We start from the raw sequence: 16,130 nt of genomic DNA, 5'->3' as shown, positions 1-16,130 counted from the left end.
TTTGAACAATCTAATTAGTGCAAGTAATATTAGACTTCTTCATTTTCTTTTTAATATTCAACTTCTTTGCCAGTATTTTCAAACCAGAACTCTGGTCTGAGTTTTAGAAATCTAATATTGTGAAATGAACACTTAAGTAAATTTAAAAATTAAGACATTTATTTTTTTTAAATTAAAAACATCCTCTCATTATATTTTCAAATAATTCTGTTTCTTTCTCTTTTGTTGTTGTTGTTGTTGTTAGAAATAGCCTCAAACAGTTTTAGTTCAGATTTAAACAGATTTAAAGGGGAGCTACTGACGTCACAGGAGATCCAAAAAAACAAAGCAGATGCATGAGCTGTTTGGAGCAAAGCAAGGTGTAGATTAGCTGTGCAAACCCCCGACTACAGGCAGTATTACAAATATCATTAATTTATTAGTCAAATCGTCACCTGAAACCAGCCCTGCTCCACTGCTGAGCACCTCACAGCAGCTCTGAGCACTCTCAGGTGTGGGTCCGTGGGGCATGAGGACATGGCACCTCCTTGAACCCTGTGCTGCCTTCCTGGGTGACACCATCCCTGGTGAGAGGGACAGGAACAAGTGGTGCCCTTGATGCCAGTCCTGTTATCCCAGTGTGTGCCCTGGAGCCCAGGCCTGCTCCTGCAGCTGCTGCTCCTGCTGCTGCTCGGTGGGACTGACTGCAGGCTCTGCATCATTGCCAGCACCATCCAGCACCCCAGCTCTGGGAAAACTCCACCAAAACACTTATGGGAATGTCCCTGCTGGAAAGCGGGAGGAACAGCCTGGCAGGATGAAAAGGGAAATGCGATCTGACTAGAAAGGCAATGACCATCAGCACAGCAGGGCCAGCAGCTTTCTCCTGTATCATTATCCAGGTTTTTTCCTCGAAATAGAATAAAAGCAGGCATAGCAGAGAAGTACCATTTCACTCTGACCATGACTGTAAATACAACCAACACGAAAACAGGTAATCCATACTCAGTGCACACATTCAGCCTCAAAACTGCACGTGTAGACACACATTTACAGCAGTGCTTCGGAAGAACCTGTGCCAGGCTGGGATGGGCAGCAGGGCCAGCAGCACATCCCTCTGGGACAGCTGGTGATCCCAAGTGCATCCCTGAGGCTGAGCCCTGGGGTGGGGAAGGAACCTCCACAGACACCCGCAGGGCTGGAGGGGCAGCTGGAGAGCCCAGACCTGCTGCAAAGAGGGGAATCAAAGCCAACCTGCTCTGATGCTCATGGCCGGAGTCCAATGCTCCTTCAGTCCATCTCTGCTGCAACAGAACAGAGCAAGAACATTTTACTCTACGTGTTTCAATGTTTTAAAAGTTAGGAAACAGATATAATTGTTTTTATCCTGTAAATCACATTTGTATCGTGGTCACACCGTATTCTACTCTCTTTATATTAAAAACCCCAAAATATTTACTGGAATAATCTGTCTTTCAAGATATTAATCAATGCAGGTTTTTGAGATTTCAATCAGATCTCTGTGCTTCTGCAAACTATTGATTTGAAAAATTCCAGGACCAGCTCCCAGTAACTGTGTTATTTGAACTGTACATCAGCAAAGTCATTTCCTCTTTCATCTTCTATCTTTTGTATGTTTTGTTAAGTTAGAAAACCAAATCAGCATAAAATGCTTGCCAAAAGAAGGGAGAAATGTATTCAGATTTAATCTAGTGATTACGGTTCATTCGTTGCAAATAGCTCCTTCATCAAGGCCATCAGGTGAATTATTAACCACTTCCATCCACAAATAGAAAAATACCTTCAGTCACGAGGAAGCAAAGTCAAAAAAAAAACATGACACAGGTTATTTGTGAGCACACCAGAGAGAGACACAGCAAGGGTTGCTCTGAATTGGAAAATACTGCTTGTGTGGGGCCAGGGAGACAGAAGAGCTGTCTGGTGCCCCACAGGGTTGACAAGGTGGCTGTCCTGGTTGGAGCAGTGATGTCCTGGTATCCTGGCACCTTGCTGCTTCTCGCTGGCTCTGCCTGCACAGCTTATAGTAACACGGCTTCCTAGGGAAGCATTTCAGCAGTAAGTGTTCCTCACAGGTTACTCAAAGAGTAACTACAACCAGACCTCACCAGTTCAGTCCCTGCTGTCAGCTCCCCAGAGCCCAGGGTGGCTCTGGCACATCTCCAGCCCCTCAGGTGCACCCTGACATTGGTGTGACCAGTAGTTTTAGCAGACCACTGGTTTGGAGCAGCTGGGGAGCAGGCACAGAACAGGTAACGCAGCTTCCGAGCAATTAATTCAGCACATAAATAGAGTAGCAGTTAGCAGGTAGATGCTGCTGTCCCTTCTCGTCACCGCTAACACTAGTCACCAGGCTCTGCAACAGGTAAGAGAGGCATTTCTGGGTGCAGGCTGTGGGGTGGGGACTCTTGGCTGTGCTGGGGAATAGGTTTTTTATTTGGATTCTCTCACAAAGGATTATTGGGGCTAATGAAGCCAAACAAGGTGACAGAATGGCTCTGCCAGTGGCGGGACGAAAAGAAGAGAGGGCAGATACAGAAACCCAGGTTGGGAAGGCTGGATTATGAAGGGGTAAATAGGATGGATCAAGGCAAATTCATGGTGTTCTAAAATGTATGTAACAGAAAGGAGACAGAAGGAAAAATAAGTTTAAACAGAAGGAGAGAGAAAACAATAAAATAAACTCATCAAAGTGTCCCTCCTGCCCTGCTTTCAGCAGGGAGCCTGTCACAGACAGGGAAGCACCCAGCAGCAGCAACAGGCAGCACTTCCCCACCTGCCTCCAGGGATCCTCTCTGATACTCAGGTCCATCTGCAAGAGGGAGGTCCTGTCATGGCTCCTGGTGACACTAGAGCAACCATTTGTTTCAGAATACAGAATACATCACCCTACAGACTAGTACAAAACCAGCATCTTTCTTTACATGATCTCCTTAAATCACATTGTATTTTGCTGTTATATCAGACTGCTGGGAGTTGTGAGAATAAAAGCCCTTGAAGGCAAGTCTATTTGACTAAGGAACCACAGAACTTCATCTTTGGCCTGTGTACTTTTTAAGAAGTAAAATATTTTTTAAAAAAAATAAATAAAAAAAAATTGAAAAAGTCAGCCATCAGCCCCATGCAAGGCAATTTTATCCAAGGAGCTAAGAAAGCCTGGAGGCAGACCCAACTCCCTGCCTGCTGCCAGACCTGCTGCACCCACTGCCCAAGGGAAGGTGGCACTTAAGGAGAGGGAGCTGGACATCACCACAGCTCCTGCCCCAGCTCAGACCCCAGCTCCTGAACAGGTCACACTGGTGATGCTTGAGGCAGAAGTGACCACGTTCATTTGATTCTTCATTTCAAAATGAATCTGCTGACAGAGACAAAAACCAAGTGGCCAGACAGGCCATGCTGTGCCCCAGCTGCACCCACCATCATCTCACTCCTGGAATGATCCATTCTGTCCCAAAGCACAGGCACTAGCAGTGTGGCTGCATCAGGCCTTGAAATGTACTGCACAGCTTGGGGAAGAAAAAAAAAAAAAATAATAATAATAAAAAGAAGAAAAAAGCAAGAGTAAAACATGTTATAAACCAAGTTCCCTGCTCTGTTACACCAGGGCAAAAAAATCCTTGAAAGAAGAGTCACCAGCAGATTGAGCTTGACAACTTTTAGCCAGTCAATTCTAGCAGAATGCTGTTGATTCCAAACTGCTTTTACTGCTTTCAAATCCCAGTTTAGAGCAAGACCTCAGAGGTCTCTCAGTAGAGAGGACTTTCTCCTGTTTCTAATAAAAATTCCCATCTGCCTCATGGGTGTGATCCCAAACAAGGGCAAATGGAAAAAAGTGGAACAGTCCTTGCCTTTAACACAATCAATACAACTGCCAAAAACCAGCATATATTTAATAAATGCAATGTAGATTGCTTTATTTGACCTTCTGTTCACAAAATAATTTTATTATATGTATGAAAGCAGCATACAGGCAATAAAATTATGAAAACATTCACAATACATAAATACACAGACCTGATGCAGGATGTATATAGTTCATTAGACTTTTTAATTTTTTCCTCTCAGTTCTCTTTTCCTGACAACACTTTTTTTTTGTATATATATGTTATGAAAAAGTTGCTCCCAAGGGGATTTTCTCCCATTCAGAAAACAAATAGCTTTCTTTGAAGGCTGCTGAATGTTAACACCCGATGTTCCCGTTGCTAACGATCACTGATTGCTTTGGGCATTACAAAGGGAAAGCAGCAGGGAAGGACTATGGAAAAGTAGCAGGGTTTTTTGAATTAGATGTTGGCAACTTTTTTGGAGCTCACAGGATGTTTTTGAGGTGGGGGCTGCAGTTCCATCCATGTTTAGAAATGTCTTAATCCAAAATGGTAATGAGGCACTATTCCTTATTGAATGGACTATGGACACGGCAATTACTAAAATGTAACGTCCTCCTGGTTTCCAAAGGGAAGCACTAGTTGCCTCACTTTGTCCTTCTGACCATGATACAGTGGCAGACAACATGATCCTGGTGGAGCTGCAGTAACGCGGGCGGTAAGGAGGGCTGGCATGTTTACTACCATTATAACCAATAGTGTTTGTTCAGAAAAGATGTCCCAGCACTTGAAATAAGAGAAGTCTGAGAAAGCTGTTTATCTTACATAAATACAAAACATTATATACTAAGAATTGTTACCTAAGAAGCTCTTCTTCTCAAATTGGATTCTTCTTAAGGTTGTAGTCATATTTAAGGTATTTACAGATCCACAAACTTGACATTCTAGCAAAGTCTTTGTGACATGAAACTTTTTTAAAAATAAATAGCAGCAACTTCTTTTATTTCTATAAGGGAAGAGAATTCACAACTCAGTCAACATCAGTCCTATCTTTGAAAGAAATCCCACTTAAAACCAAAATTAAAAAAAAAAAAAGCCCGCAAGCAAACTCAACACAGCATCAGTTTTGTTGATTCCTTCATTTCTTGCTGAGTTTCTTAACATTCCTTTTTTCCCCTCACTGGCTCTGCAGACTATCAGAGCTTGTAATAAAGTGCTGACTGGTTGACTGGTCAAAATGCAGTTATGACACTCCAAAAATATCCCATTACTTAGACATCTTAAATAACATAAATAAAGCTAGATCTGTTGTAACATATGAAAAATATCAATTTAAAACAATAAATAAATAAAGCCAGTATTGACATATTACCTCCCAAAGCTTTAAAAATAACCATTCTCATTATAAGGCTCATTTATTTGTCAGAAATAAATTGAAGAAGGCATGTACCTACCATTACAATCCCTCAGTCTTTCAGTAGGACCTGCTAACACCCACTTTCACAAGACACAGCAATCTTTTAACTTCTAGTAAACATTAATCTTTAAATACTTTACATTTATCTTTTGCCTCATTTTAAACTAGAAATTGGTTTCTCTGTGTAAAGAAGCAGTATTTTCTTTGTCACTGCACTGTATCTAAATTTGTATCTTTTCCCCAGTATGAACAGTACAGTTTAATATCCTTTTTTTAAAACATTTTTTTCTATATATTTTCCCATGTGTTGTTTTAAATAGTAAATTTGCTCTGAATGCCAGGAAGATTAATTCTGGGCTTGGTGTAAAGAGTTCTCTCTAGAGAGCTTATATTTTTTTTAACAAAAAAAACCCCAACTTTGTATATCTTAAAAAATATATATATATTATTACAGTAGACACTATTAGGTCTTGCTGGGTAAACCTTGCTGCTCAGGTTTTATGTTGCCCATTTTGTGTAATGGGATTGATCTTTTCCAAAGAAACATCAGCTTCGTAATCCAAGATACCTGACAATGCTGGAGACATTTTCTCCAAGGTCTTAGATAGTTCACTCTCTTCTTCCTTTTTCAGAGGTTCTTCTTCCGGACAGATAATTGCATGTGGAATCAGATAAACCAGATTAGACTCTTTGGGGCTGGACCCTTTGGCCTCGTGTTGGCTCGAAAAAACAACTGCTCCATTGTTGTTAATACTAACAGTCTCTATGGCATTGCCTGAAGTAGGGCAGAGCCTGTAGCATCCCAGCAGGGTTGAAAAAGCCTTGCGGAAATCAGCATTGAAGGCATAAATTATGGGGTTGAGGGAAGAATTAGCCCACCCAAACCAAACAAAAACATCAAAGGTGGTAGAGTTAATGCAGAAAGCTTCTGCACCCTTGGATGGTTGGGTAGGCTCGCAGAAGGGAATCATGCAGTTCAATACAAAGAATGGCAACCAGCAGCACACAAACACCCCCATGATCACTGATAAAGTCTTTAAAACCTTTGTTTCCCTCTTGAAGGACATTTTGAAGTTGCTCTCTGGTTGCTGGCAGTCCATACTGCTTCTGTTGCCACTTGTGTTCTGGCAGTTCTTGGCATGCACTGCTGCTCTCTCCAAAGCTGAGATGCGTCGTATTTGCTTCTGAGCAATCCGGTATATCCGCGTGTACGTTACTATCATGATGGCCACAGGTATATAGAAGCTGATGAGGGAGGAGGAGATGGCATACATCCTGTTTAGGCTAGAATCACAGTTGTCTGTGCTTATCCCTTGTAAGCTGGCATTAAGGTCCAAAAAGCTTGTGGTTGTAGCCTTGTGCCAGTTCAGCTGCACAGGGATGAAGGAAATCAACACGGACAAAGTCCATGCCACGCTGATCAGGATGAAGGCTGCCTTGGGGGTCATTTTCCTCTCGTACCTAAACGGGCTGGAGATGGCCCAGTATCGGTCCACACTAATGACACAGAGATTTAAGATGGAGGCAGTTGAGCACATAATGTCAAAGGCCACCCAGATGTTGCAAAATGAACCAAAAGGCCAGAAACCAGCAATCTCAGCCACAGCTTTCCATGGCATGACCAAAACTGCAACCAAGAGATCTGACACAGCCAAGGAGATGACAAAGAAGTTGGTCACCTTGGACCTGAGGTGGCGAAACCTAATGACAGCTGCACAGACCAGTGTGTTTCCCAGCAGCGTGGAGAGGATCAGCAGCGAGAGGAAGCAGCCCGTGAGGATCCGAAAGGAAGAGTCCCTTTCCACCAGCAACCCTTCCCCGTCCATAGTGGTGTCGTTCCAAGTCATAGCTTCTCCTGAGGGAAAATCATATCATGATTTTCATGATGACATCAGCTCCTTTCCTTGCAGAGAACAGAGACATCAGATGTCCATTACTTACTCATCACCAAACAGACCAAAGGTCCTTTCTTAACAGTCCCTTCTCCCCCAGATGGAATTCACCCACTTTCAATCTCCCTGAACAGCACTGAAAGCATTACGAGCAGGAACTGCAAATGCACAAACACTGTCCACTCTACTGGCTGGGGTTTTTTTAGGCAGTCCCTTCAGAATCACACTACACCACCCCAGCATGAAGCAGCCTAATTCAGACAGCTCACCTGCAAATGTTCTGCTGCTCTTCTCTGCCAATACACCCCACAGACAGGAAAGCAATCACTTTTCCATGCTTGCATGTATTCCCACCAAAATAGGCTATTGATCGAGTGTTTCCAGCGTCCATTGCACTAGCTCTTCATATTTACTGAAGCGTACTGGACAAGGTGCTTTTACTCTAGTTTAATTTCCTTAATGTCTCACTGATGGAACACTTCATCCTTCCTCCTTGGTACACTCCTATTACAACATGCACCAGTTCTCTCTTTCTGGGCAGTGTCAGAGAGCAATTCTTCACTTTGTTTCAAACTGGTTGAAGTTTTACACTTTCAAGACAAAGGAAATAAATATACAGTAGGTGTGCTTTAAAGGTTTTCAGGAATAAGCATCTCAGGTTATTTAGTTTTATTTAAATGAGAAATGCTGGCTCCTACCTTTCACCTCTGATTCTCTGTTTGGTCTGGGATGCAGGGCCGTCTCTCCTCTTTTAGTTTTGGAGTTGCATAGCAAACCTCATACACAAAACCAGCACAGAAACACTGCATCGCATCAGGCGTATGTGGCTTGTTGGCTTTTTTTTTCCCTGAAAGTGCAGATTGGGAAGGGAGGAGTAAACCCAGGAGCCGGCAGGGTCTGACCATCAGGAGTTAGTTTTTAAGGGAGCAGCAGCTTTGGGCTGTGGGACTGTGGGTGACGGACCCGGCCGGCGTGTTCCCAGCTGCCTCCATCCCACCGCCCCCTCTGATCACTCCGCAAATTTTGTTGGCCGGATCGGTCCCCGTCGCACTTTGTACATCCCGTCCCGGCGGCACATCAAGGCAAACCATCCCAGGCAAAAGGCACGGTATTCCCAACACCGGCAAGAGCCAAGTACCAGTTCTTTCTTCCGTCGTTCACTGGAAGGAGAAGGGCGAGAGGAGGAGAGGGACCCGAGTGACCCCTCTGCCGCGCCGCGGGGGGCGAGGCCGGTGCCGTTTCCTCTTCCAGCGGGGACGAGTCGCTTTAACGTTCCGCTGCGAGGTGATAGCTCTCCAAAACTAGCCTGGAATAATCCCACCTCCTGCTCGGCGGGGCTGCGCTCCAGGGATCGGGTCCAGCTGCTAACATGCTTTTTCCCCTCTCAGAAAAGCGCAGGCGGCGGCAGCTCCTCACGCTCTCCCGCAGCCTGTTCCGGGCCGCGCATCCCCGGTACCGGCGAGTCCCGGCGGCAAAGGCTTTCTTCTGCCCGGGGCAGGGCTCGGCAGCATCGCTCCTCCAGGGAAGGTCTGTCTGCCTGGCGTCTCTTTCCTAGAGGATTAAGACAAAGGGAAGACAGGCATGGAGGAACGCAAAAGGCGAGAAGCAACCCCCCTTCACTTCCTCTAACATCTTCGATAGGGCGCAGCTTCCTCTGAGCAGCCTCTCCCCGATTTTCCTGCCTTCCCGGGGAATAATATCGGGGAGAGAGGCAAAGCCGAGCTCCTGGATCTGTTGTCCTGGAGTTTAGCGCAAACGGGATTACTTTGCCCCGTCTTGAGCTCCGGGACGCCCGGGATGCTGCGTGATGCTTGGGCGCTGTGAGCCAGCAGAGTTCAATGAACCGATGCGGAAAGTAAGTACCGGCACCGCGCTGGGGCTGGGCGCTGTTCAGGGGGCGGGCTGCGGGCCGAGCCCCCCGCGGCTTCCCCGACCCCCGGGGGAGCAGCTCGGGAAGGGCTGGGGAGCTCGGCCGGGACCCCCTCCCTGCACGGAGGGGAAGGGGCGGCAGGCGAGGCGGTGCTCACCGGGGCGGGGAGGGTCGGGGCTGGCTGCAGCTGGGGCCGCGCTCCGCTCCGCGCTGCTCCGCGCTGCTCCGCGCCGCCTCCCCGCGCCCCCGCCGCTCCCGGCGCAGCCGCGGCCGCCGGGCTCCCTCTCCTGGGCAGCCGCGGCCCCGCGCCCCTCCGAGCAGCCCCGGGGGAGCCAGGGCTGTGCCCGGTGCTCCGCGTTCCGCCCCCCCGCCAAGCCCTGGGTTGGTGACACGGGCGAAGGGCATCGTTATCCCCACGTGCAGGCAGGGAGGGGACAGGGTGGGCGAACCCAAAGGCCAGGTTCCCAGGGGATGCCTGAGGAGCAGCATCCTGACTAACTTGTTCGAGATCAAGCGAGGGGACAGCAGAGGAACAACTGGGACCCGCCGGAGCCTCGGAGCGGACACCCCCTGATGGCAGATGCCGAGTTTCGGCTTCGCGCCTGCAGGGAAAACAGCTCCATCCACTGTCGTCCTGGCGCGCAAAAATCCGTCACTCTCTTCAAACCGTGTTCTCTTTGCAAAAATCCCCCCGAGTTGGGTAGAAAGCACCCAAAGTGGAGCAGCTGCGTCTCAACCCCTTTCTTTCTCCAAAAGGGTTTTTTCTTTCTTACCTTGCCCACAACAGGCAATGAAAGAACACAGACATGCTGATTGGCAAGTTGCTTCCCTTGTATAGGAAACTTTCTCCAAAAAAAAGAAAAAAACAACAACAAAAACCAAGATGAAAGACAACACGAGGAGATTAAAAACCTCCTAGAAGAACAAAACAGCTCACTGGGTTGTCAAGATAAATTTTACAGGGTTCAGCATTAGTGAAGTTGCTCTTGTGCCATCTACAATTTTTCATAATGTCAGTTAAAGCACAGTGCTGTACTAACCTTGACTAGCTAACTAAAACACTTGTTTTCCTTTCCCCCTCTCTTTCCCTTTTTTAACTTCTTCTCAGCGACTTCCCCCCTTCTTATTATCCTGTCCTTTAATCATCATTCATCCCTAGAGGAGGGTGAAATTAGACAAGAAAGTGAATCCAGTGTTGTTTGGTAATAAGAGATCACTGATTAAACTCTTTGTGAGTTTTCTTTTTCTGTTTTCAAGATTTTCTTCCCCCCCTGTTCCTAAAGCACAGCACAGGTGAGGTTTACTGCATGATATTTGTCTTCTGAAAACGTAGCACTTCAGCAGAAGCCTAGGCTGAGGGGAATGTTGTCTTTAAGAAGTTACTGAGCATGTTTAATTTTATCTGTAACAACTTCCAGAGGCTCCCCCAGAGCAGCTTTCTACTGGACCTATCCTGGAATTGTTCCAGGAGAAATCACTGCTGCAGAGCATACAAAGAGCACAATCCTTGAGGCATCCTGAAGAGAAATGCTGAGGTATTTCTTGCAGAGGAGAGAGCAGTCTGCTCTCTATCATCTCCTTATTGGCCCACCAAGAAAACTCTTCTTTCCAGTTAATTTTTGCTAGGGAATAGTCTTTCCCAGAGCAGAGGCTGAATTCACCCTTGGAAGACCCTCATGTTGTTCATGTGCGTGAGGGTGTAAAACTTTCATTTGAATCTGACATTATTTTTTAAAAGCCTTTTATTTTCCTACTCACAGCAGCCTTTAAGAATCTCACAGTCCTTCTTTGTTTCCTCGTTCAAGTTTGTGTTTTGGAAGTCAGGGTTTCTCTCCTGTCTCAGCTCCATGTTTGTGTGACCAGCTCAGGGATGACCATGGGGTCTGGCTTAGCCCAGCCCATAGTGTTGGAGCAAAGTCACAGCTACTCAGGTTTCAAACACCAGCGTTTCTCACAGGGCACCCTGCTGTTCTCACTCCTCACTTCAGCTCTTTTGTAAGCTTTTAAAACTTCCATAAGTTAATAGTCATATCCAGGTGAGGATCAAAAATAAAATCCATTAAACTCCTATGATTATTTAGAGAAATTCAGTGGTGGGATTAGGCAGCTGATTGACAGAGCTCTGTGAGCTAGTTATGCAAAGTACAGGGTGACTTTTCCTTTTGCTGCTCTCTGGCTAACCTGCCTCCAGCCAGCATGAGAAGAATCAACTCTTGCCCAGGTCAGAACTTGCCTAAAATTGCCAGCAGCAGGACAACAGTGCAGGTGTTCTTGGAGATTCAGAAACAAGCACAGAACTTGCTGAATTTTCTCTGAGTACCCACATAAAACAGCTACTTCATTTTGTTTAATGCTTTTCTATCCCTACTGACTGATGCTGGAATCAAAACAATGCCCAGCAAAGGAAAGCTTTTGTGTTGCTGTTACCACCCTGCAAGGCACCTGAGCCTCCCAGGAGACTGGTTTGAGAAAATATTATTTGGTCCATATGAAGCTTTAAAAATGTAAATACTGAGAAGCACCTTTATCCAAATGATCTTAATCCAAACAGCAATTAGCTACAACTCAGAGTTGAACAAAGTCCAGATCTTGTATCTAAAGATAAATATGCTTTAATCTACAAAATAGCACATGTACTAGAGCTGGAGAAAGGCAGCTTAATTTACAAAATAATATTATAGTACGTGGATACAAGTTGTACTCATGTCACTCCTGAGATGACTTTTTGAGTCTGCATGCATGGGATTTACAAAACATTAAATCAGCTGAGGCATGTTCACAGAAATAATGTCTGAAAGAGCTGTTCAGGTTCCTAAATAACTGCTTATACTAATAAGCCAAGATAACTTTAGCCTTGATTTAACTTTCTCAGAAAAATCCAGGGTTTCCGGAAATCAAACATCAGCTAGGAACTCCCTTAAAGATCAGTGAAGCACACTGGTTAAATTGATATTATCATGTTGGGCATTCCACAGGGAGAACCACAGTAGTGAGTACAAAAGCACAGAGCAAAGAGTAGCAGCAGAAAAAAATATTACTCCCATCTCCAAGGATCTCAAGCTCATTCTTGAATGATAAAGATCCATCAGCAGAGAGAAAGGATCAGTGAGAGAGATGATTTCTAGTCCCCAAGCACTGACAACAAGAGTCCTAAATATTCAGCACTGAGTGGAGTTGTTGGGTTTTTGTCTCTTTTTTGACTGTAAATTATAGGCCTGTCCATCTGCAGCTGGACCTTAGAGTCTGGGAGATTCAGCAGGACTGATCTCATGAAACAGTGCCCTTGTGACTGTTGACTTTTGAACTATTTCCAATGGCAACTGGTGCAAAAACCATCTCTGAGTATCAGGTCACTTGTGGAGTATGTGCAGCATGTCTGGACACTGACAGGGAAAAGGAAAATGAAAAAAAACCCAAACAAAAACACCACTTATGAAAGTTTGAATTTAAATTAATTTTTCAAGGCAGTTAATTCAGGCAGTGGCAGAGCTGGACACGAAGGGTAATGCAAGGAGGGTGTAAATGGAAATTATTTGCTGGGCGTTTACTGGTTCCCGGGATCTGAAGCTCATGCACTGGATGTGGGGTGCTCATGAGAGAGGACCAGGCCCTGCAGCTCCTCTGGCATCTCCCCTCTCTGGTACACTGATGCTCCACTGCTGGAGTGCAGCCCAGTCCCAGCCAGGAGTGCCACTTGCACCCCTGGGCCACCATGGAGGAAGCTGCAGAAAGGGCTTGTGCTCTGCAGCAGATCAGGCAGCAGACTCTCAAAAAGCAGCCTCATGTCTGCCCGGCTCTGCAGGCACAAGCTTTAGGAGTGGTGGAAACCATAACCTGGCTGTTTATGAAGGGAAGGGAGCAGTGCTCCCCTCCTGTCCCCCTCCTGCCCACAGCCCACTCAGGCTCTGTTCTCCTTCCCTTCCCTTGCCAGTAAAACCTTCCTGCATTCGCAATGCCAACCCAGAGAAAAGCTGGTTGGTTTCAGCTGTAAACCCCCAGCTTTGGCAACAAAGCAGTTCTTTTCAGAGGGAAGTGGAAGATAGGAAAGAAAGAGAAATACCAAACCTGTGGCCAGGGATCCGAGCAGAAGCTGTCATCTAAACAGTCCTCAGCCTCCTGCCATGCAGGAGCTTTGGGTAATTTAAGCTCCCTGAGATGCTGCCAATAACCGTGTGATTTAACCAGCAGAGCTTATGCAGGGAGTTTTTATGGGGTTTTTTTCCAGTTCCACCCACTCACTCCCACAGGTCCAGAGAAAGAAAAGTTTTCCACAATGAGCACTTGGAATGACCCTTCCTCTCACAGCTCGACCCTCTCCATCAAACCAGAGACCATCACTGGATCTTAAATCACCCTGGAAATGGCTCAGGCAGGGAAGCCTAAAATTTCCCCCTTTCTCTTTTTGGGATTTCCATCTGCCACAGATATGGGGTAGGAGAGGGTTTACTGCCCTGCCAACACTTCCCTTCAGAGTGAGTAGAAAGCCAAACTGCAGAGGATGATGAGAATAAATTATAGCTGAGAGAAGGGGAGAGCTTTAAGGAAAGAAAAATGCTTCCTCAGATTGCCTCATCCCTGCAGCATGACCACATGGTGCCAGGAAATCCACAGCAAACCAACAAGACCCTTCCTTTAATACCCAATCTAAATCAACAAATACAAAATATCTCAAAATTCCTGGTGATTTCACTGCCAAATGCAGGCACTTGATGTGCTGCTGAATTTTATATTTTAATCCATGCGTTTAAAAACCCTACACAGCTGATTGTTGAGGACCTACTACATGAAAGAACACAGAAACCAGTATGTCAACACAAAAATACAGACTGGGCCGTTGCCTCCCAGTTTATGCTTTATTTGCATGTGCATAATTTTTAAAATATTGTGTAGCTTGTGTTTTTTCTTTCACTCCACACTGCATCGACATTTTAAGCCCTCAGAAAAACTGAAATTGAACATATGAATCAAAAGAAAAGTCATGGAAAAAATGACAGCACTTTTAATGTTAAAGATGGCTTTGACATATTAATTTGTACCTCAGAAATGAAATAAAACCAGTGCTAGAGAATGATTCATTAGAGTGAAATTAATCTGAGAAATAATTAATTCTGAGTGGATGGATAAAAAGAATACAAATAGATATATCAGCAGCAAAACTCTTCACAGATGAGTGCTACAGTGATTTTGAGCAGCAGTGGATGAGACTGCAGAGAATACAATTTTCCTAGCAGATGGCTTGGTAGGTGGCACTCGCCCCTCCTAAACTGGTGTTACAGATTTACTCCTGAGCTGCCTGCCAGCATCAAATGGATCCTTCCCCGTATTCCAGCCCAGCCCCTGATTGATGGCTGGAGAAGAAGTGTTTCACTTCTACCAGCAGATTTGTGTGGTTTTCTGGTGCAGGACGTCTGACAATGAAGAGTGAGCTTGGTACCTGCTGGACGCATTGCCTCCAAAGCTTAGTGGAGCAAGTGAGCAATAGTTTGCATTACAACGGGTTGTTTTTCAGTCCACATCATTGCACATCCCATATGGTCAGGCTCCACAGCCCTCCCAGTGACAGGCTACCGATCTTTGACTTAAAGATAATTAAACAAATACTTACCACCCACACCCCCCCACCAAAAAAAAAAAAAACAACCCACAACACAACCAAAATAGAAGCTGGTACTCACAGAGCATCACTTCTTGCTGGTAGTGAAGCCCAACACATACATTTCACACCTGCAGGTCAGGGAGCTGTGGATGCAGGCAGCTCTGCCCACTGTGCCCACACAGGAGAGCAGCAGATCCAGCCTGGGTAGACAGGGTCAACCAGCAGTCCAGTGGTGAGCAGACCATTCCAAATGTGCCAATCCTGAAGCTTTGCTGTCTCCAGCAGCATTTTCCCCTGTGCAGCTCCCCGGAAAACCCTGCTGCCGTTGTGATGTTGCAGCTGTACCAACCCAGAGTCCCACCTTTGGATGCTGGGGTTAAATTGCTCTTGGAGGCAAGATGCTGATTGTCCAAGTCCTCACCAAATCACACAGGCTTGATGGCAGTCAGAAACGTTCCACCACACCAAGCAGGACTGTTTCATCCCAGCAACACAAGCCACATCTCTCTCTTTGCAGCCTGCCTTGACACCCTTGGCTCTTCCCTGCCCTGTGTGGCAGAGTTGTTGCTTTGACATTCTCTAACAAACATTCCCAGGCTGGTAATGTTCCCTGAATTTCATCATCCATTTGTCAAAATCTGTCTCAAGGTCAAGGGCCTTCCAAGTCAGCCAATTCCCCCTGCTCCCTTCCCACAAAACTCATTTGCTCGGGGCTGGGCTCAGTGCAGAGGAGGGCTCAGCTCCACCAGTGTTCAGAGTGAGCTGCTCCTCTCTGCTTAGAAGATCAAATCAGCCATGTCTCCTAGGTTCAAGTTACTTTTCAGGAAAGGCTATGGGATCTGATCCTATCCACTTTCTGCTTTCACTTTTTTCCCCCCATTCTACAGTGGTTGGTTTGCTTCTATTTTTTTCTCAGCTTTAATTTCTAAGAACTTCCCCCAGGTCTTTAGGAACTCCAGGATGTACAGCCCACCTGGGATTTTTCCATTCCTTTCTTGCATTTTTATACATCTTTTGAGGGTTTTCCTAGTGATCTTTCTAGAAATTTCCACCCAGCTTTCAGGGAATTTCGTATTGCTTTCCAGGAAAACTTCCCATTCCAAGCATTAATTTTACCTTACTAGGAATTTCCATTTGCTTTCTAGGAATTCCCAGCTACTTTCAAGAAATCCCTAATGCTCTTCCAGAAATTTCCCTGATGCTTTCTGGTAATTCTGCACTATTTATAGGAGTTCCATTCTGCTCTTCAGAAATTTCCCACAGCTTTCTAGGAACAGTGCATTTCTTTCTAGGATTCCTCCATTACTTTGTAGCAATTCCTCCTTACTTTCTAGGAAATTCCCACCAACTTTCTAGGAATTTGTATCCAACTTTCTCAGAATTCACATTTTTCTTTCCTGAAGTCCTCCCTTACAGCTTTCTAGGAATTCAATTTTGCTACCTAAGAATTTCCCATAATTTTCCAGGAGTTTCCTGTAGCTTTCTAGGAATTTCCCATGGTTTTCTAGACATTTTCCATTACCATTCTAGGAAT

At 45.5% G+C, this 16,130-nt stretch overlaps 1 protein-coding gene across 2 annotated transcripts; it reads right to left on the bottom strand.

Moving 5' to 3' along the window:
- Positions 1-5,080: 5,080 nt before the first annotated feature.
- On the bottom strand, positions 5,081-8,300 carry DRD1 (dopamine receptor D1). Of its 2 annotated transcripts, none has more exons than XM_051630993.1 (2): positions 7,829-8,300; positions 5,081-7,141 (listed from the first exon to the last, which is right to left on the bottom strand). In XM_051630993.1, exon 2 carries the CDS (start codon positions 7,083-7,085, stop codon positions 5,730-5,732), a length of 1,356 nt encoding a protein of 451 aa, XP_051486953.1. In that variant the 5' UTR covers positions 7,086-7,141; positions 7,829-8,300; the 3' UTR covers positions 5,081-5,729. The 2 variants fall into 2 exon arrangements, with proteins under 2 accessions (XP_051486953.1, XP_051486954.1); XM_051630994.1 differs by having other exon boundaries at positions 5,081-7,093.
- Positions 8,301-16,130: the final 7,830 nt, after the last annotated feature.

The sequence above is a fragment of the Apus apus genome, chromosome 13 (assembly GCF_020740795.1).
Source record: "Apus apus isolate bApuApu2 chromosome 13, bApuApu2.pri.cur, whole genome shotgun sequence".
In the NCBI taxonomy this organism is placed as follows: Eukaryota; Metazoa; Chordata; class Aves; order Apodiformes; family Apodidae; genus Apus; species Apus apus.
Note: the sequence above shows the minus strand (reverse complement) of the source record. Positions and strands in the feature narration are given on the sequence as shown.

Coding starts and splice junctions, on each gene's coding strand:
- DRD1 (XM_051630993.1), bottom strand. CDS start 7,085: ATGACTTGGAACGACACCACTATGGACGGGGAAGGGTTGCTGGTGGAA.